General features: G+C 35.6%; 1 protein-coding gene across 7 annotated transcripts in view; it reads right to left on the bottom strand.

Annotated features, from left to right (window-relative positions):
- Positions 1-663: 663 nt before the first annotated feature.
- The window catches only part of Filip1 (filamin A interacting protein 1), a 180,933-nt gene continuing 159,005 nt past the window's right edge, over positions 664-22,591 (bottom strand). For 3 of the 7 annotated variants that reach the window (XM_047558223.1, XM_047558224.1, XM_047558222.1), the window contains 2 exons: positions 20,236-20,459; positions 6,392-8,721 (listed from right to left, as the gene is read on the bottom strand). In XM_047558223.1, coding sequence (XP_047414179.1) covers positions 20,253-20,459 — 207 coding nt within the window. In that variant the 3' untranslated portion in view covers positions 6,392-8,721; positions 20,236-20,252. Of the gene's footprint in view, positions 683-5,188; positions 6,315-6,391; positions 8,722-20,235; positions 20,460-22,591 lie in introns of those variants that run through there. The other 4 variants (XM_047558227.1, XR_007109450.1, XM_047558226.1 and 1 more) reach the window with 4 other exon arrangements.

Here is a 22,591-nt window from a genome sequence, read left to right as displayed (position 1 = left end):
CCTGGGAGGGGTAGATGCATTTCATCATGATGTCTTCAAACATCTGAGACACTACTGCCTATGAAGGTATATTCACTGTTTTAAAATAACTCCAACATATTCTTGAAGGATAACCTCTTCTAAAATGATCTTAAATGTAAAAGTTGACTTTATTGAGCCTCAAAAGTGAACAACTTTTTTAGTCACTGGCACTAAAGACTAGTACCCCATGAGACACAAAAGAAAGGTCCAACAGACTATTCAACAACATCCTTTTTATTGTCACTGATTCCTCTGGGCAGAGTAATGTGTACTCATTATCATCGCATCCTTAACTCACTCAGCAAACCAATGCTCTCTGACCCTAGACTCAACTCCACTGAAACTACCTTGTTAGTAAATTCCCACTCATCTTCCAAAATTCAGGTTAGTAGCCAATTTAAGGAATAGTTCTTTGACCCTTGGCATGGAGCTAAGTTAAGAGCTGCTCTCTGAGCTCAAGGCAACTTATTCCTACCTCCATCCTTGCAAAAATAACTGTACATCAGTCTTACTTACTAGATATAAGTTCTTCAAGGTCAGAGGTTGTTTTTATTCATTTCAGAAGTTCTAAAAATAGGCAACGTGCCTAGGACATACAAGGTACTCAATAAATCTTGTTGAACTGGCTTGACCTCCTTTACATTTTAGTGGGAAAGATCACCTGCCAACAGACAATTGAAATACAATGAGGTCAGTGCCCTCCATATAAGATAAGTGTAAAAGGTGTTATAAGAGCTCCAAAGAAGTGCCACACTCCATCCCCTTTATGATGTCAAAAACAAAATTGTGAGGAAATGGGTTCTAAAGTCAGAGTGATACTATGGTTCTCCACCAAGAAAACAATAGAATTAAAAAATAAAGGAACATAGAGAAAGTTGAGCTTTATATTATACATATTTTGTCCACTATACATATTATTAATACTATGGAAGACCAAATTATTGTAGGTGATCACGTTCTTTTTCTTAATATTTTAGCAGCTTCCTGTTGCCATAAAAACTGACCACTCCAGTGGTCTCCATTTATCTCACTACCTATTGGCACCAGTGTTTCATATGGGATCCAGTGCTTGGCCTCTGTGATATGAAAGTGAATAAGCACCATCTCTTGTAAAAGTAGTATAGATTATCTGGTAGCCTCCGGAGGGCCCTTTGTCCTACAGACAGGCTATCTTCCTTTATAATCAATGATTATTGAGGATCTCTTCTTGTTTAGTTCAAATGATCCTTTCTAAAGTCTTCAATGGGCATAGAGGTTTCTGCAAAGATGTTTCTGCATCAACTACTAGAACAGTTTGGTGAAGATGTGGCACAGGATACTCTGACTGGCGTACTGTTTCCCAAAAAGCAATCCTATGGAGTTAGAAGTCAATAATTGGGTGCCTACAAAATGCCCTGCCATTTGACTAAACATGTGACTTGCTGTCAAGGAGATGAAGAACTGTGCACAGAGAGACTGAATGACTGAAAAAAGAGAAGGTGGATGAGCTTATAGAAAAAGTCTGTGAAGACTGGGTGAAAGGTGGGACTGAGGAAGGAAGGATGTGAAAAGACCTCTTCCTAGCAATAATTTCATTTAAAAAAAATTTACCCAGGGATGGAAGTGTAGCTCAGTGGTAAAGCACATGCTGAGCACATACAATACCCTGGGTTCAATCCCTAGCACCAAAAACATTTTTTTTTTTTTAATTCAATATCGGGGCTGGGGTTGTGGCTCAATGGTAGAGCACTTTCCTAGTATGCGTGCGGCCCTGGGTTTGATCCTCAGCACCACATAAAAATAAAATAAAGGTATTGTGTCCACCTACAACTAAAACAAAATATATTTTTAAAAAATTCAGTATCTACCCTATATTCACTGTGAGGAATATTTAAGATATGTAATTCTTCCTTTTAAGAAGTTACAAGTCAAGTGTGGTGGTGTATACCAGTAGCCTTATATCCTTGGGAGGCTGAGCTCACAAGTTCAGGACCAGCCTGGGTAACATTGTGAGACCACATCTGAAAAATAAGAACAAAATAACTGGGGAAACAGATTTATACACCCATGCTAGTTGCTGTATCTTGAATCTAATGGCCCCCAGGGGCTCATATGTTGAAAGCTTTTCCCTAGCCCATGACACAGTATTGGGAGCCTTTAAGAGGTGGGACCTACCTGGAAGGAAGTGAGATAATAAGAGACATAACGCTTGAAGTGGATATTGAAACCCTGGCTCATTCCTGCCTCTGCTTTCTGGTCATCATAAGGTAAAAAAGCTTTCTTCCATCATTTGCTCTTTCCATCACATGCTATGCTGCCACAGGCCCAAAGCAACATGACCAAGCAACCATGAACTGAAATCTCAAGAAATTATAATCCCAAATAAGTCTTTCCTATATCAAGTTGACTGTCTTGATTATTTGTCACAGTAAGGGAAAGCTCACCATCACACCAATCACTATAAAGTAGAATGGGACAAAGAGGATGCTGAAGAGAAAAAATATTTTCTTTTTATAGATGCTTATTTATGAAAGGAATACTGGGGATAATATCAGGAAAACTAAGGGATGATGGGTTGTCTTTAAAAAGAAAAAAAAAATCTGTGAAGACAGGTTTCTGGATTCCAGCACCATCTTGTGAATCAGGTTGCAATACCTGGGAACAACCAAGTTAGTGAGGATTGACCCGGATTGATTCACTTGAAGAGAGGTCTTAGTGTTTGGTCTTAGCCTTTGGTTATGGTTAAGTATTAATTTCAAAAGTAGATTTCAATGTCTTTTTTAAAAGTATAGTGCAGTATGCCCTATTGCCTACAAGCATGGGGCCAATCCCTTTCATTTCCCTGTGGAAGGGAAAAACCTGTTGCTCATTACAAGTGACTGTAACCCAGGGTTCAGGATGAACAAATTCATGTAGATAATAGTGTAGATCCTGAGACCTTTTCTCTTGCAAAGTCATGAGATTAACAAATGATGACTTTCTTGGCTGTTAAACCAAATAGACCAAAGGACTTTCTCTCCTCTAACAAAAGAGACCACAGAACTACCCTGGGAGGCAAGAGCCCCATCTGCAGCTTACCTGCAGAAAGCGTCAAGATTTCGATACCATCCTTGTCCACTCTTTTGATAGGTATATCTCTAAATAATACACAAGAGAAGCCATTTCTTTGCTGTATGTAAGGCAAAGATAAGTTAGGATTGTATATAGTCATGGACCACCATTTCTGGCACAGGACTGATAAAAAAGGTTGAGCATAACACTTCCTCACCCCTATCCCACTTTGTGGAAACCATTAACCAAACTTCCTCTGGAGAGGCAAAATACCTGTTGGCAGAGCCTCAAGTATGTTTTCTCTGCAGAGTGATCTGCCTTTAAATTTAGAAAGTAAAAGTAGTATCTGAATACCAATTGGAATTGCATTTGGTGAAGAAAAAGTGGTTTCCATCTCTTGGAAATTGTAGTTTTCATCCTACCAAAGACTCAAACTATGGTATAACTCAGAGGAAAAGCATCCTTCATTTCAGCAGTCCTGCTATCCCTATCTGCTTATACATAGTGAAAGACACTATAATTTTTATTGATGCATTACGATTATACATAATAGATTCATTATGCTATGTTTATACCTACACATAACAATTTGATGAGTCTCCTTCCCAGGCACCTTCCACTTTTCCTACCCTCCTCCTGTCCCCTGGTCAGCTTGCTTTATTCTAGTGATCTCCCCTCTATTATTATCATTGTCATTATTTTTATTACTGAATTATAATTATGTATAAGTGGGATTCATTGTGGTATATTCATACATGGACATAGCATAGACTTCATTCCCTGGTACTTCCCCATGCCCTCCCCTCCTTCCTCTCCCTCAATCCCATTCTTTTACTCTATTGGTTTCCTTTCTATTTTCATAAGATTCCTTTCTCCCTCTCTCACTCGCTCTCTCCCTCTCTCTCTCCATCTTCCTCTCCCCCCTCTCCTCTCTGCCTTTCACATATGAGAAGAATTCTCAACCTTTGACTTTCTGAATCTGGCTTTTTTCACTTAGTATGATGTTCTCCCAGTTCCAACAATTTATCAACAAATTACATAATTCCATTCTTTATGACTGAATAAAATTCCATTGTGTAAAAATATTATGTTTTCTTGAAACATTGGTGCATTGACAAGCACCTAGGTTGGTTCCATAACTTTCCTATTATGAATTGTGCTGCTGTAAACATTGGTATGTTTACATCATTATAGTATGCTGATTTTAGTTCTTTTGGATAAATAACATTTAGTTCTTTTGGATAGCTGGGTCATATGGTGGTTACACTCCAAGTCTTTTGAGGAATTTTCATAGTGCTTTCCAAAGTGGTTGTATCAATTTGCAGTCCCACCCAACAATGTATAAATACACCTTTTTGTCCCCATCCTCACCAGCAGGTACTGTTATTTTTTGTTCCTGACGGTTGGTATTCTACTATAAAAATCTCAGTGTAGTTTTGGTTTGCATTTTCCTGTGGCCATTTGTATTTCTCCTTTTGAGAAATGTATGTTTGATCTTTTGCTCATTTAGTGACTGACTTGATTTTTTGTTGTTCTTCTTGTTTTTTTTTTCTGTGCTGTTTTTTGAGTTCTTTATATATTCCAGATATTAATTTCCTATCAGAAGAGTAACTGGCAAAGGTTTTCTCTCATTCTGTATGCTCTGTCTTCATGCTCTTGTTTCCCTTCCTGTGTAGAAGCTTTCCATTGTATGCCATCTTACTTACTGATTCTTGGTTTTATTTCTTGAGCATTAGGGGTCTTATTGAGGAAGTTGATACTTGTGCCCATATTTTGGAGTATTAGTCCTACATTTTCTTCTAGCAATTGCAGAGTTTCTGATCTAATTCCTAAGTCTTTGATCCACTTTGAATTGACTTTCATGCAGGGTAAGAGATGGAGATCTAGTTTCATTCTTTTTCATATGGATATTCAGTTTTCCCAGCACCATTAATTAAAAAGGCTATGTTTTCTCCAACATGTTTTTGGTACCTTTAAGACACCATAGTTTTAAATGTATATAATTATATTTTAATTATAATATACAAAATAAAAGCTATTGTAAAACAAATGATTTTAAATAAAAAGGTTTCATACTCATTTTAAATGATTTTAATTTTATGACTAGTATGTTCGAACTCAAAAAAAGGGCATTGCACAGTGCTTTAATATTTTAATTGTTGTTTTTCAAGCTCTGGAGAGATTTTCATAAACATAGTTGACTTTGAAAATGACAAAGAATGTATTAATTGGTTAATTTCAATCACCTGTGAAGAACTGAAAGCAGGCTATCACACTTATATAAAAGACAAGCACATAAATCTACTTGACTTTAGTGAAAAATAATAAATTTCTCAAGTACTTAATAAACTTATAGGAGACAAAATTAAGAATGGTGTGAAAATATAATGTATTTCCAAAATTTTTCCAAAATGTACTCTTTTGCTTTTGAAAGTTCATTAAACATGCAAAAATTCTAAGACTATTTGATTACCTTGTAAGCCTCTTATTTTGGAGAATCTATCACCTAATATTTTTAAAACAAAATTTAGATTAAATAAATACAATCTGCACTGTTAAGATAATAAAATATGTGACTTATAAGGTAAAATTCTCCAAAAAACATAAATAAAAAATACCAGAAAATAATCATAGCATCCACAAACATTTCTGTTCAAATTTATGAACGTATTGCATTTTCCCTAGAGAACAAGCACATTTGTCATCATATAATTATGAAATAAATACTGAAAATTTAAGAAAAAAATACAAATGATCACCAAACTCACAGTTGTTATAAATTTATTATAGCAATTTTTATGTTTTTGCCTTCTGATTAGTATTAAGTAGAGGCATAGCACTGGGGGTACAGAGGGTGAATATGCCTCATATACCCATTATTCTTTTTAAAAAGTTCCATTTTGTACTTTAGCCATTTTTAGGTATATTGTTCATACAGGTCATGAATGCAACTTACTTTTGCTATTTTTTAATTTATTTCCAGGAAAATGCACTCACAGCACTAATAGGGCAAAAAAAAAAAAAAAAACATTGCTTTCCTGATACATCATTTACTCTTGGTTTGCCAATGGTTCTTAGAAGCTGTGAATTATTTCAGTAGTGTCAGAGTCTTCATTAGTGCTTAAACTATGTGATCCACACTGAATTTTTAAGGTTGTCTGAAGATACAGTGGATTCTTCACATTTTATGAACATTTCAGGAACCAGACATCTGGTTTATTTATCCTCTCCTTATCTTCTTCAAATCCATACTTCATGAGATACTTGAAGAAGAAAAGAAAAAAAAAAAAAAACCTGTAGAAGACACCCTCCAAAAACAGTGTTGTCAAAAAGAAAAGCCTAAAATAATGGGTTAATTTATTGTACCTTGAACTGGAAACAGATTATGATTTTACTTCAGAAAGCATTTACAATTATTCCATTCAAAAATGATTCTCATTCAGAGTGATTATTGGAGATTCATTTACAATAAAAGATAGGGTAATTATATGATGCAATTCTAGTATAGTGCCAAGATTTCATGTGAAGGCAATATTTTCAAATGGATATGGACCTCGAGGTGTGAGTTTTTATGATCTATTTTGTTGATCCTATCTTATTTCAAAATTAATGTGATTAATTTTATTTATCTGTCATTCAGATTCCATTCAAGTCTAAACAGAGAAATTAATCATAGCATAGACCAAAAAAAGCTTGGTGTCTATCTAAATTTTTGACTGTACCACCATCCTCACTATTCTTGCAAGTAACAATTTTCATTATAAGTTCAGGAGGAAAAAGCACTTTAGATCCAAATATACATAAATTGCTAGTAATATTTTAATTTAGAATCAACAAATATTTAAATTCTTATCCTCTAACATTTTTACTGTTAGCATAATAAAATTCCCACAAGTTGAGAAAAAGCTATTCACTTCAAATGCTAATCTGTGACATATCCAAATGTTTTTGCCATCATAGCTCTAAACACTGGCAAATAGGGCACTTAACTGTGAATTGAAAAATATAGCAATATTAGAACCGTTTCCTAATTGAAAATGTCATTACAGTTCAACATTTTCAGAAAACAAAACATAGTAACAATTTTTAAAATCTTCACACGTACACACTTTAGTTTTCTGAGTCAGTAATCAAAACCACAGGTTTTGTGTTACTTCCACAATCATTCAAGCTAGGGTAAGCCTACTGTAGCATTTCTTTTATTTAAAAAAAAAGAAAAAGAAAAAGTAATTTTAACAAAATATAATTATTTAATTTATAATACATATTGAATATATGTGCCAATTCCATAAGTAGACCTTAAAATCTTAGTACATAGGGGAGGAAATTTAGTATTAATTTTTTCATTCCAGAGACTCAATGTGGAGTATCCTCTGTGGGTTTATAAACCCTGGTACAACGTGTGGGCTGCAGAGATTAGCCAACAGTGTTATTTGTGTGGCTTCTCTCTTTAACCTCAGTTACAGTTTTTGATAAATGATTTCTGCATTCAGAAATTGATGCACCAACACTTAATTTATATTTAAAGTTATCTTTAAAGACCTTATTGTTTTAAAAAACACAGGTTTTAAAAAAAACTGAATTACTAGAGTTTCAAGTAGACTTTAGATGCACATTTTCACATAAATCTAAATTCAACAGCAGCTTTGATGTTGAGATTAATACATATTGTGCTTTTTATCTTTAAGGAATATTTTCCCTTACATACATGTGGTTGTGAAAATTTATCAAAATTGTCTAAAATGTTAGTGGATTTTTCTTATTTTAAAAAGATACTGACATTATATAGGTCAGTTTTTATTTGCAAGCTTTTGTCAAAGTAGAATGTGAGAAATATCTTGATATCACAGTCCTTATGTCTTATACATGTAAGTAAATAATGCAAATAGAAATATAATTGAATGGTCACTCAGATCTGTTCCTGTTTCCCTTTATAGTTAAACTGATATCTCTTTATATTAATTTATTTCACATGAAAATCAGTTCATCTTGGTTTTTGGCATAGAACATCAGAAAGAGCAACTGTATTAAAAGTAAACTTTCTAAGTCAGAGCATTATTTGTATTGAACCATGACTGGAACTATAGCATTGCATAAGAATAGTCAAACTTCTTCCAGAATATCCTGTTTCTAGGTTTTACCCTGGGAAATACAGTGGTGTACTTTTTTTTCTTCAGAAATATCAAATTGATAAAAAGAAAATAGTTATAGGTTACCATTTTGAATGTAACAATACCAATACCTTAAAGAACTAACAGTGTATTCTACAGATATATGTGCCATAGACTATGAAAAAAGAAACACTTTAGGGAAAAAATGGTGTTACAAAATGTATTATAAAAATAAATTACATAGTATGTGCCCATGGACCTGAAAGCTTCCCAAAAGGAAATTTCTTTTGGCACAAAGATTCATTTGCTCTTGCTATATATTTTCATATTTTCAACAAGGCTGTTTTAGCTTTTCCTTTATGTCCTCAAATAAAAAAATCACTGGAAGTGGTAAAATATTTCCAGTTGTGATCAGTAGCATGGAGGACCTTAGTATGACAGAGGGCTGCAGAAATATTATCCATTCAACAGGGATTCAGAGGAAGTACACACACCCAGTATGTGCTTGGTTTACCATCTCATCTGGAGTTCATACGCAACTGGTGAATGATGACGCTTTCTATAAAGAGAAGAAAAATACAGGATTTTCAATTAAACTGAAACTCAAATTGGCAGTTTATGAAAGGATCAATACCACATCATTTCACTAAAGGACCATAAATGTTAAACAACAAAACAAACAAAAACAGATACATAAGCCCAGTAGCATCCCCAGCTGTTGTTGGGTAACTTCCTTATATTGGTGTATGTGCTTTACCTCCAAAAACCCTTTAGAAATAATGACTAAAACTTTAACACTATTAGGTCAATATTAACCTTGGAATAGACTTAACACAAAGATAGTAGTTACCATATACAAGCTTCATAATGGGAAAATAGACTGTTTTTTCCTGGCCAAACTGTCTGTCCTAAACGATAGTCATACCCCTGTGACTTTCTTTTTCTATGTATGTGGACTGCTGGAGTTTTAATAAGGTGATAACCATTATCTATCCCTAAGAAGTCACAGATGGCTCACTTCTTTCTGCTTCTTTTTGCATAACTATATGCTTTTAAACATAAACTCATTCTTCAAAAGTAAGATATTGAGATAGTAATTAGAACAGTCCAGCCACATTATGTATATTTAATATTTATATTTATTTGATTGGTTTTGCTTTTATACTACTAACCTCTATGCCTTCATGAACATGTATCATCATCACTTTTATTCAACCCTAGTTCCACTATGCTAGGCCTGAAACTAATTGGAAAAAATATAAAACAGTCTTACCATCATTGAGATTATATAGAGCAGCAGAAAGAAAATAAGCCCCAGATAATTTCTCCACTTGAAAATTTTATTACCTCCATGCCAACATACAGCAACATTGTAAGTGCAAAAACTTCTTATTTTATTTGAAAGCATGAAGAAATTTACACCTATTATTTTCACTTTAACTTCAAATATCTACTATTTATATTTTATTCTTCTGTAGTTAATATCTGAGTAAGCAATAATTAAATCTTGTACTAATCATGCACAGTGGATGATCTTCCATGGAAAAGAATGTTTTGTTTGGTTTCATTAACTTTGCCTCTGGGAAGCCGCTAGATGGAGATATTTCCATTCCTTTCCTCAGCCTTTTGGCTTGAATTTAAGATAGAACAAACAAAAGCAAAACCCAATGAAGCTGTGAAGGTTTTGTAAATATTTTAAGACACATAAAACTATTTTTCACCATACCAGAAACCCTTGAAATTTGTCTCATTTTTTACATTGGAAAATTATTCTGAATGAAACTTATTTAAATGCCTAAAAATGTGTCAAAATCTTCAGACAAAACAGTAACAAAATAAACCATCAATTAAAATATTATGTAATTAAAAATAAGAGTCTAAGATTCAAATGCTTTTTCTCACTAAAGCCTTATGTTTTAACAATTTCTGTAGTAGGTTTCAAAGAATTAAAAGATCTAGATCTCAAATCCTCATAATAGAATTAAAGTATTTTCTCCTTTTCCCTCAAGAAAGCATATGAACAAATTTAAAAGAGTGAAATCCAGAATTGTTCTTATCATAGATGTAATTCGCAATGCTTGTGCCTTTGTTTTCTTGATACATAATGAGGATACTATATATCATCTCTAATGTCTCTTGCAGTTAACAGTCTGTGCTATTATTCTTTCTTGTTGACTATGCAAGCCTCTTAATTCCTGGAGTTGCTTTCTCTTCATCCTAGCATTTTCAAATCTTCATAATAATGATAGCTACTTAGAATTAACATTCGGTGAAAATACATATGACAAAGGGTTCATATGTAGAAGAAATATTAGTTTAGCTCTACCATTACATTTCATTATTATATTCAAATTAACAAACTGGAAATGCATGCATTTATCTATATCTATAAATACATACATAGAAAGACAAATGTCTCAGAAACACTTGATAATGCCAAATAACATGATTATATATAAATTCTACTTTAATGATAAAATCATTCAATATTTATGTAAATAAACTATTTTAAAAAATATAATTATGTCCAAATTTCCTTGTTTTATATACATAAGACATGTTTTATTATTTATAGAGACAGTGAGGCAAGATCTATATGATAGTCTTTATTAAAACTTATTAAAGAGATTTTATTAAATCTGTAGTTGCTTATTATCTATGTTTTTCCAAATCTTGGGTGAATTATATAAAAATCAGTCACCCAGTATGCAAAACTAAGAAATAAATGTTTTACACCATTAAATTTTGAAGTAACTTATTACAGAGCAAAACTCTCTGATACATTTGGAGTTCACAGTTGCCAAGAAAAAAAATGTAATGGTTTGGAGATTAACACCATTGTATTTCTGTAAAAAAGAAGGAGGAGCAGAATTCCAACGTCTTTTTTTTTTATAACTTAGTACAATAAAATAATGTTTACATTTTACTGAAGTTACAAACTCAGCAAATTTAATTCCATCTACTCTGTCCTCATTTTATCCCAGAATAAGAATCAAGTATAGGTTATATGGGGCCTCTAAAGTAACCTCAGTACAATCAAGTATAATTCTGTAATAATTTTCTCTTTTTATAGATATATTTTTCTGACACTAGTAATTTGTAGAGTATGTAATCATCAGATTGAGACTGAAGATCAAATTACCACCTCTATCAGCAAACTCAAAATAACGAACACATAAATTTGGGCCCTGTACAGACTTTTATTAACATAACTTCCTTTTTTTCTAATTGAAAGGGGGAAAAAAAATCCCTAAATCTTAATCAGCATATGTATATGAAGGACATTGAATTTGTATGTTACTATTAACATTAACAATATACTAAAATGCACTTATTAGACATTTTCCCCTGTATGTTTCTCTTCAGTCTTATCTTGATGTTTTTTTCCTTAAAAAACTGCAGGTAACACATTTAAGTACATTTTTTGTTATTATGACATTGTTATGAAGTGATGTGGCTTATTAATTCATTCTCTATTACACTAGCTATTAGGTAAGTTCCATGCAAAGGAAATTCAACTTATTGTCAATTCATAATTGCACTTGATTTCTGACCTTACTATTTGCCATCCGTGGGTGGTATCTCAAAACTGCAATCAAACCACATGCCTTGAGCTGTATACATGAACCCGAATTTGGGGAGAATGAGTGAGTAGGGTAACCAGAAATTGAAATTCTCTTTCTTCCCAGGAGAGGTACTTGGCTATGGAGTGGGAAAGATGTACTGCCTGGAAAGTCAATAACTCCTTTTCAAGCAGTGCATGTTTTTACTCTGCCAAATTCTCTGCAAGGAAACACTTGAGCTCTGAATTTTAAAGGTCTGCTCATTATATGCCATCATTTTAATAGCAAAGCTCTAAAATCACACACCAAAGACAAAACATAGCAGAAGCTCAGCTTATAGCAGGACTTTGCATCAGTACAGACGGGATGCTTTAGCCATAGGAAAATGCACATCAAGTTACAGAAAGCATTTCCTCTGGTATGTTACATCAATTTTGCTGGCTTATCACCTGCTTCCCATGTTCCATGGCTCCTTACCTACAGGACTCTGCCTGGGAAATACTGAACCAGCTTAGGCATGTGTTCTTCTTCCTCTCCACCATTTACCAAACCTCAGCTTTGAACCTGTTTACAGGCAATTTATCCACCTGTAAAAATGTCCTACATTCTTATATACCATTTAGAAGCAGGAATACCTAGCTGTTGTTTGTTTTTAAGTGTCTCGTTTTCATAAACTGCTTCAGGATTCAGTTATGTTATTATCACATTCAGAAATTAATCAGAGTTCTGATAAAACATCTGTTTTAAATAGGAAGTTCAATGAACTTCCTCTGTTGACTTGGACTTGTACTCCTTTTGGATTCAGTTCAGCTAATTAAAAATACTTCCTATAATCATTTCTGTCATTTGCTTCAGAAAACTTTTGAACCAGATGATATAAACTCTCTTGGGAATCTCTACACCACCTCGTAGTTTTATTTGCTTCCTTCCAAAACATTTCCCACTCCATCCTCAGTCCAAATCATCCCATTACCTCCCCAAGTTGCAGGAGTTATCAATAATCACAGTTATGACTAATAACTTCTTTTCTTCAAGCAAGCTAATTCTTATCTTCAGTGTAGAATGCTATTCCCAGATACAAGGAACTTTGAATTGGTTCTCTCATATAAAACTTTAACTATAAATAAAAACTAGTAGAATCAGGTGCAGTGACATGTGCCTGTAATCCTAGCTACTCAGGAGGACTGCAAGTTATCAAAACCTTGTCTCAAAATGAAAGTAAAAAATAAAAAGGGCTGGGGATGTATCATGGTAAAGAGCCCCCAGGGTTCAATCACCAGTACTAGAAAAAAAGGAGGTAGGGAGCCAGCTGTGGTGGCATATACCTGTAATCCCAGCAGCTTGGGAGGCTTAGGCAGGAGGATAGCAAGTTCGAAGTCAGTTTCGGCAACTTAGCAATTCCCTGAGCAACTTAGCAAGACCCTGTCTCAAAGTTTTAAAAAGTTAAAAGGGCTGGGGATGAGGCTCAGTGGTTAAGCACCACTGGATTCAATTTAAAAAGCGGGGGGGGGGGGGGGTGGTAAATGGTGAACAGATAGATAAATATTTGCATCAAGTATGCTCGGGTTCTACTTCTTTTGGACACAGATGCTAAATATTTTAAATCTATCTTTAAACTTAGAACTGGTTTTTGATCCTGAACTCATCATTAATAAGATGGTTAGACATCTCTGAGCCTCAAAATTTTTCTTCCTCTTTTTTAATTTTTATTTTTTGGGGGGAGGTTTTCTGTTGTTCTTGAATAATTGGTAATTATCCTCTTGATCGCTGGTCTGGTTCAGCTCCAAAGAGCTCTGACTGTGCAGTTCTACCCATGACATACACATAACATTAGCACAAGTATAGAGACTAAAGTACTTTTACCAGAGAAGCAATTAATCTTTAATTCTTAGGAAAAGTGTTGCAGCAGGACCTTGTAAGCTGCTTGCTAAACAATGGAAAAGCATATCATGTTATGACTAAGGAAGAATGCCAGAATCATAAAAGATTACAGCTCAATGCTAAACCATAAGCCAAGGTAAGGTGATTTGCCTTTTGGTGGCAGTAGAGAGTATTGCTCTAGTCTCCTTGTTTTCACTTCTAACTTTTCAGGCCTCTCAGATATCTAGTCTGTTGTTGAGCAACCATCCCTCTCTCAGTGTTCACCTTGATATCCATCCTAAATCTAAATCCTGCTTATTGGTGGTATTGTTTGGTCCTTTAAAATACAGACCCACTCTGTCCTATTTTGGGGATCCCTTCAAGAAAAACATGACCAACCTCTGAAACTCTCCGTTTTCAGAAGTGCCCTTCAGGCTCCTCTAGGAAAGTCAGTGAAGGTGAGGAAGGGCCATTCATAATTCATGCAAGTATATTTACACTTCACTAAAAGTAGTTGGGCTCCCTTTGTTCTTCATAGTGCAGTGGCTTCAGAGGCAAGAACTTCCCAGCTCAGGACTCCTGTTTTGCATTGTCGACCTGCCATTGTGCTTTTGGAGGAAAACAGATGAAACTCACACCTTCCAGAACAGAAGTACCAGAATTTCCTCTAATTCCACCTTCCCTTTGCCCCCATGTTCTCATGCTTGATTTGTTAGTTCCTCCCATGACATTCTCACAGATCTGCATTGCAGACAACGACAGGAATCAGGAACACCTTACTTGCACTACTTTGGCCATCCTTCAACTGCTAGTTTGGTTTCTCTACCATCAATGCCAAGTTTTCACAGCAATGGACAAATCTTTAAATCCTAGGAAAGATTCTGAAATAATAGTTTATCTTCCTAGAGAAGATAAACTCCTGTACAAAGAATGTGAACATAGAAGGACCCATTCACCAGAAAGTAAAATAGAAGAAAGGCAAAGCAAGGAGGGGAACAAATTGAGCAATTCTGTGTCCCTTGAGTGCAGGGTTCCAGCCAAGGGAAAGGGAAAAGTGCTTAGAAGAGTGGGGAGCTAGACAGTCCTGCCACAGGAAACTTAGAGTGCTGACCAAGAAGTTGGCATTGTATTCTGTATAATGAGAAACCTTTGGAGGGTACATTAGAGGAGGAATATGACCAACTTGCAATTTGAAAATTGGAAAGAAAAATGAATCCAAAAGTTTGAGAATAAAGATTATGAGACCATTTAGGAGTATCAGAGTAAAACTGATGAGAAGTCATTAAAATCTCAATTTAGGCCATGTTGGTAGAAGTGGAGAGGTGGGTTTGGCTGCTAGAGAAGTTAGAGGGTTCAGGTAAATAGGACTTCTTGAATGAGTCTATCTGAGAGCTGAGGGAGGAGGAGTCTAGGTTACTAATGGGTTTCTAGCTCTGGTGACAGGGTGGGTCAGTTTACTGCTGCTGAGTTGGAGAATAAGAGAAGAAAAAGTCCTGGAGAGGGGAAGAAGAGGTGTTGAGAATGGGTATTAAACAAGTAGAATTGGTGATAGACAATACAAAGTTGAATATAGAGTTGGATGGAGATAGTTTGGGAGTTATGAACATTGAAGCCATGGGAACATATAAAATAACAAGAGCAAGCACATAGAGTAGGAAAACAGCTCTTGATAGAGATATGGAGAACATCTATACTTAACATGTGTGTAGAAAATGAAGAATCAGCAAGAGAGACTGAGGAAGAGCCCTCAGGTAAAAAGAAATGCAAAGGAGATTAGATGGCTCAATCATGAAAAGAGAAGAACACAGTCTAAATCATTGTTACCAAGACAGAGGATTATTTTGTGGTAAAACTAATCTAAGAAGTTCTAGACCTCAGCACAGGAATGGGTAGCATAGAACAAATGCAGGGGAGTGAAAAGCTTACACATGCTGAGATTCTCATCTCACCTCCCCTGACCTGTTCCCAGAATGCATGGAGCCTGCTCCAGAGAATTCACTGAAGAATTTTTTTTTTTCCCTGTAGAAACTACTGGAAGGTGCACTTCAAAACACAGACTGGTAGACAGGTACATAGATGAAAGAAGTAGAAGGTAAGAAATCAGGGAAATCTTGAATCAACCTATGCAACAGAACAGCAGCTGTGCAGCAGACTTAGAGGACAACCAGCCCAGACTGAGGCAGTAGCCAAGGGTTGCTCTAGGAAGGTCTCCAGGGGAAAATGTGAAGCTGATGTGTCTTAAGTGTTTGGAAAAATTAACTGATAGGTGTTTAGCAGATCTAATGGAGCATTTGGAAAAAAACAAGGATAGATGTATAGAAAACAAAGATGAAGAGGCAATTCTTTTGAAGAGGGAAAAGTGATAGGAAAAAGATAGCACACCCATAGTGTACTACTTTGTTCAGCAAGGAAGAATATTTAACTTTACACTATACACACACAAATATGTAAACATATAAATGCTGGCTGCTGATGTATCAAAAATAGTTAAGTAATCATGTTGGAGAGAATGGGTAAGAGTTAAGAAAGGGGACGAGTGAGAGGTCTAAATCTTGCACTTTCAACATGATAATAGGAAGACAAGAGATATCTAAAACCTAGAAATAAAAAGAGCACAAGCACAATATTTAGGAATATGAACAATAAATGCCAGAAGAAACAGCCAAGAGTTGGCAATGATTTCCTCCAGGGAAAAAAAACTTAGACTGTCATGGAGAAGAGGTAAGACATGTCTATTTTCATTGTCTTTTTCCACTGACTGATATTTTAACTACGTACATGAATCACTTTAAGAAAAATAAAGCTGGGTTGCGATTGTGGCTCAATGCTTTAAAGAAAAGAAAGTCATTAGAGAATAAATGAGAAGTGTGAAAGGAGGCAGAAAATGCTAAGTGTCAATAGCTTAACTGACTGTAGAAGGAGACAGTGCAGTAGCTATATATAGGACTGCACCAGTTGAAGGCAGAATTTTGCTAAAATGGAAGGTGCCAGAGAATATTTATATCCTGTGAAATAGCAGGTGAAAAGAAGAAGCTGCAACAGCAGAGAGCAAAGAGATAACCAGTGATAAGACCCTGGAAGAGGAAGGTCAAAGAGAAACGCTAAACTATTTTTGCTGGGAAAATTTTGGACTCATTCATTCCTATTCACTGGGAAATCCTCTCTATACCTCTCTCCTCCTTACCTTATTCTCTCTCTCTGCCCCCTCAACTACCTGTAGCCTGTGACATGCATTTCTTTTTCTCCTTCTTCCTCCTCCTCCTCCTCCACCACCACCTCCTCTTCTCCTTTCTTCTCCTCCCCCCCCTTCTTCTTTCTCTTCTTTTTCTTCTTCCTGTTTCTCTCCTTTTCCTTCTTTTCCCTAGTTCTGGGGATGGAATCCATGGCCTTGTGTGTGTTATGCCAGTGCTCTACTACTGAGCTGCATCCCAACCCACATGTGCTCTTATCTATAATTCAATCCAAAAAATCTCATTCTTTCCCCAGTATTCTGAATCTATGAAGGACTATGAAATTCAAGTCATTTTATATTCTTGGACATGTTTGCATTTCATTGAACTTATACTTTCCTCACATTATAAATCAAAACCATCTATTCATTTACTTGAAAACATTTGAATAAGAGATTTTGATGCATACACTAAAATCCCTAGGAAGAGCCCAGTTGCCACTCATCAACCAGTCTTCCCTGCAAATTAATGGGAATGCCAATAGAAACCAAATAACCCATTGAAGCAAAATGACCTGAATATGAAGCGCACTTGTCAAAACACAATAAACACTTTTATGGTTGTGTGTCATATGAGAACATTGTTTGGACTATGCATGTGAGGTAACCATTGTCATGTGCTGAAATAGTTAATACATTTAAATTATCTGAGGCCGGGAAGACCAGGGTCTTCTCTGTAGCTATGTTGATTGTGCCCTACATGTCTCTAGAAGGCACAATCACCTTGAAGTCTATGGAAATGGCACATAGCTCCCACCCAGCCTCTCAAATCCAGGAGTTTTTTCAAGGTGGGATCTGAGCTGCAGTTATACACATCAGCCATGATGAGACCCCTTTTATTTTACTATACAATTTGTTTTAGAACAGAAAAGATTTTAAATTTGTATCACATTCACTCCTACAAAAGCCCATTAAACTGCATTTTAAAAGCATATTCACAAATGGAAGCTGGATTTGGAGTGCATTTAATTGTGCACCTCCTATTCCCAGTGGATTTCACTTCTAACACATGGTTTTTAAAAAAGCTATCCAATGTAGAGTTGTTCTAAAATTACAAAGAAAAACTGCCATGGTCGTTGCTCTTTATCATTTCTGAAAGTGACTCTGTATTGTTCTGCCAAGTTTTCTTAGCAGTTGTACTTCATAGGTGGCTCTATGCCAAGATCTAGATGTATAAATACTAGATGTATAAACACTATTAAGCCCTTTGGAGCACTTCACCAGCTGATGGTATGAACTGCAGGAGGAAATGACATAAGCATGGTATGATCAGGTAAAAGCAAAGACATCAGCAAGTGACATTAAGATTATAGTAAATCAATGAAGAATGACTGCTAGAGTCTAAAGGAATGCACTATTTAGCTCTTTTGACACCACCATTTGCTCACACATAGTGTGTCATGGTACAGTAATACTAAATACTTAACAAATTCCAGGTAGGCATTAATAAAAGCAGCAAATGTCCTTGTTTTTGAAAGGGTTGGTTGTCTACTTTATGAAAGGGGAAAAATTCCCTTAAAAAATGCAAGTCAGTATTCTAAATGGCAAGTTCTCTTATTTAAACTCGTCCAAAATCATATTTGTTTGTTTATTTATTTATTTTTCTTTTCTGTGCCAGGTGTTGAATGAGGGCGTCATGCATACTGAACATACACTCTACCATTGAGCTACATCCCAAACCAAAATCATATTTCTTAAAGTGTTTATTTTCTTAGCCTCTCTCTCTCTCTCCCCAACCCCTTTGACTTTTCAGTCCCATTATTGTGGCATGTCTTCAACATGGTTGCTCAGTGTTTTTAATACATATTCTGAGAACTGATGAACAGTAGGCAACAAATCTGATTAAAGAGCCTGTGAATACTATGAGGCATCTAGATCTACCACCACTACAAACAATTCAAGTCCAATTTCTGCAAAGCATAGGAAATCCAGTGAAGAGAAGAATGCAGAGAGGTTTCTTTATCATGAAATATGTTTGTTCATGGACCAAAAACTAATTGTATGTCTTTTTTTTTTTTAATCTGCTTTTCCCCAAATATCAAGAGCAGGTGCTAGTCATATAATTTTGAAATCCTAACAATTCAGAAATGGAAAAACAAAAATTTGTAACTTCGTAGTTATTGTTTTTCTGTAAAGTTGTTCTGTTTGATTCCAAACTTTGGCAAAAGTACAGCCTACATGAGACCTTAGTGTGCTAAGCTGTGGGTTACTAGCCTTGAGCTCATTTGTGGTTATGTGACTACAAAGCACAATATCCACTTTAACATGGTTAATCTCACAATACAGTTGGAATTTGCATTCACAGTCTGTTTCATGCTTATTAAAACATGCTTAAAATTAAATAAAATGATTCAAACGTGATAAAAACTGAAAGGAATAATAATGTATTTCTCCACACCACACAAACACACACACACACACACACACACACACACATACACACACGTGCACAAATCATGAACTGTTTCTACATTTGCAAGTAAAGTCCACATTTAACCGAGGAAAATATTTGGACTCAATTAAGCTATGGATGATGTCATTATTTTTTTCTTGGCATTAATGTATCCGAATTTAGTTTCTGCTATTTTCTATCCATCACAATTTCTGTCCAGCTATAAAGTACCATTTGGCAGCTCTATTCAAACTGCTCCACAATTTAAATCAGTTACACACTTGAATGGAGCACAAGTCTGACGTTAATATCTCTAAAATTACTGTCTATGACATTCTGGGAATCTTTTGGAGATGGCCGAAACTTCTACAATATATACAAACACACACAAATAAGTCAAACTCTGTTTTTAGGATTCCATAGTTCATTTCCATTTTATTTCACATTCAATTCTTTCCTGAAATCATCTTGAAACTTTGTTTTTGCAAAATTTTAGAGGTTCAAGCCCTGTGATAGAGATGAGATTCTTTTTCTAGCACACAAATTCAGTATTTGATAAAGGCAAGTGACAATTATTAAGCTATGTCCTATTTTATAGTAGAGGTTTTGAAAAATAAAAAATTACCATAGAACAAGGTCTATTAAATTTGGCTTACAATTAGAAATTATGGGAGTCAGCCTTCAAGAACATGTTGTACAACCCCCAAATCTTACTGATGAACAAACGGAGGGTTTCTTAACTGATGGGCTAATTGATAGGTCCACTTGCTGGAAGCAAAATTGAGACTAGAAGCCCGGCTCTGCCTCAAGCCCGACATCCTCAACAAACCACACAGCAAACAGCAGTTTGGGTAATTAGTTCTGTTCCCCAAGCATCAAAACAAATGCACAAAATAGGAAAGAAACATGGCTATTAGTTTGGTTATTTTATAAACAAGATATTTAAAACTTAAATTAGTACATGTAAAGAATTGGCACAAACAGATGAAGGCTTGTTTTCACTGCAGCAGTAGCATCTGCACAACATACCCCCTTAGCCACTGCCCTCAGCCCTTCCCCCCTCCAAGAGAGGTAGTGCTGCTGGCTGCAGATTTCTTCAGCTCTATTTTCATAGACTGAGTCTCAGCTCGAGGCTCGAATTTGGTCAGATTTCCTGCTCCTGGGGCTGCCACTACTGGCTTTCCTGCTTTCATACCTTTTGACATAGGAATGCGGGTGGGTGTAGGCCGCTGGGATGACCCATCTTGTCCTGACTGTAAGAGAAACAGAAGGGAGAAGTGTGTGAGTTTCCCCTGAACATGCCATTAATTTGAACATCACAGGACTCTTGACACACAGGAACACCCACAGAAAAAAGGAATTTAAGAAACTTGGATTTGGTATCTTAATTTGCTCTGATTACCTCTGTTTTTCTTCCCTTGAAACATCTATGTTGAACATTATTCTATTCTCAAGCACTACCCTATCTCCTCTACCCTTATTGAAGATGACCTTAATGTCCATTTCATGGAAAACATATGGACTCCCAGGTATGAACTCAGGCAACTTTATTCCTACTGTCCCACAAATTTTCTCCACTCTCCCTTCTTCCCTCCGTTTCAGATGAAGCAGCTCTCCTCTCACTCCTGATGATCCTCAGGTACCTCTCATTTTTCATTGTCACGGCTGACCTTAAAATCCTAACACACTCTTGTTTGGATTTGTTATATGAGTCTCACCAGTTCACCTCCTGTCTCTGATGATGACTTTTGAATCTCTTGCTACCTTCTTGTTCTACCTTATCTACCTTCTAAATGTGAGTGTCCTATTTTCAGCCCTTTCTATGTGTTTTACATTCATCCTGAGAATCCCCTTAGTTTGACCCGGTTTGTGTCCAAGCACTAGAACCTCAAGCCTTCAATTCTCTCTTGAAATGCAGATCTGTATTTCCAGCTACTTACTGGAAATTTACAGCATCCCCCAGTCATCTAAAAATAACATGTCTCAAACATTGCTTATCCTCTTCTTCAAAGAGTTAGTCTCCCTATGCTTCTCTTCCAAGACATCCAAACAACCAAACCAGAAACCTCAGAGCCACCCTCTATACTCAAATTATCATGAAATCTTTTCAATTCTATCTTCAGTATATCTCTGTCCTCATTTTCACTACCATAGTTCAAGTCATCTCTTGCCTATAGAATTGCAGTAGCATTGTATTTAGCAGTCATCCCCTCCAATTTATCCTTTAAATAGTTTTCTAGACAAGTCTTTCTCAAACAAAAATAATGTAATGTTTTTCATGATCATTACCCTTTCAATGGCTCCCCCTTGCCACTCTATGAGATTAAATATCAATTTCATAAAACATGTCCCTGCCTTCAATATCTGACCCAAGTTTACTTTTCCATTTTCTGAATTTGCATTTTTCTCCCTGCTCCCAGTTGCCATAGCATAGTGGGATGCTCACTATTTCCCTAAAATGCCAGGCTGCACATCATCATGCCTTTATACATACTGTTCTGTCTTCATACTCCTTCTCTTTTCCTTCTTGAAAATCCCACCTCATCTATGAAGACTTCTTTGGTGGGTCCTTTGGGTATACCTGTATCAGAACCACTAAGTAGGTTCCAGTCCTGCCTCTCCCACTCAGTCAAGAACTTCTAAAGTCCTCTTCGAATGCCAGCACCTAACACCATGAACAAAGTATAGCTGACACTCAACAAATGGGGAATGAACAAGTGCACACATGAACTAGCCTGATCACATTCTAAGATTTAATGGGATCTGGTTTACCTAAAATAAATGGGCCACCATTCAGGCCTTTAGAAATCTTGGACAGTTGTTTTGAAATCCTATTTGTGTATGGAGTTTAATAGGTGGTCTAAAATGTTGCTACAGAGGGTAAGGCTATCCTGATAGGATCCTCAAAATAGGAATAAGATGTTACAACAGAAAATCTACTCTAAATTACAATAATTTACATCTCCACAATGTTTTTAGGAAATGCAGCAGAAAGAAGCAAGACCCTATATATAACAAAGCTATGCTCTGTGTTGCCTAGAAAGCAGTCCTGAATCATTTGAGAAGGGTGAACAATTTTGAATGTTATTTGACTCCTGTAGAGTCAGTAACTAAAAGCTTTACTGGCAAAAGCAATTAGTAATTCACATTTTGAAGTCTGTCTTGAGTCTGAATTTTGGCACAGAGGATTAATGTAAATTATATTGCGCATGTAGGGAAATAAGCCACAGTTTCTATATTTAAATCATGACTTTACTGTCTTTAAGAGATTTCAATATATGCTATAGAATTTGTTCAAACTTCAGAGCTTAGAGACCATAATATCTAATCTATTAGCTTAATATATATATATGTACAGAACATGCTTTTATTTAAGAACTTTGTC

This window comes from Sciurus carolinensis, chromosome 7 (assembly GCF_902686445.1).
Source record: "Sciurus carolinensis chromosome 7, mSciCar1.2, whole genome shotgun sequence".
Classification (NCBI taxonomy): domain Eukaryota; kingdom Metazoa; phylum Chordata; class Mammalia; order Rodentia; family Sciuridae; genus Sciurus; species Sciurus carolinensis.
The sequence above is the reverse complement of the archived record's forward strand: the minus strand, read 5'-3'. Positions and strand labels throughout refer to the sequence as shown.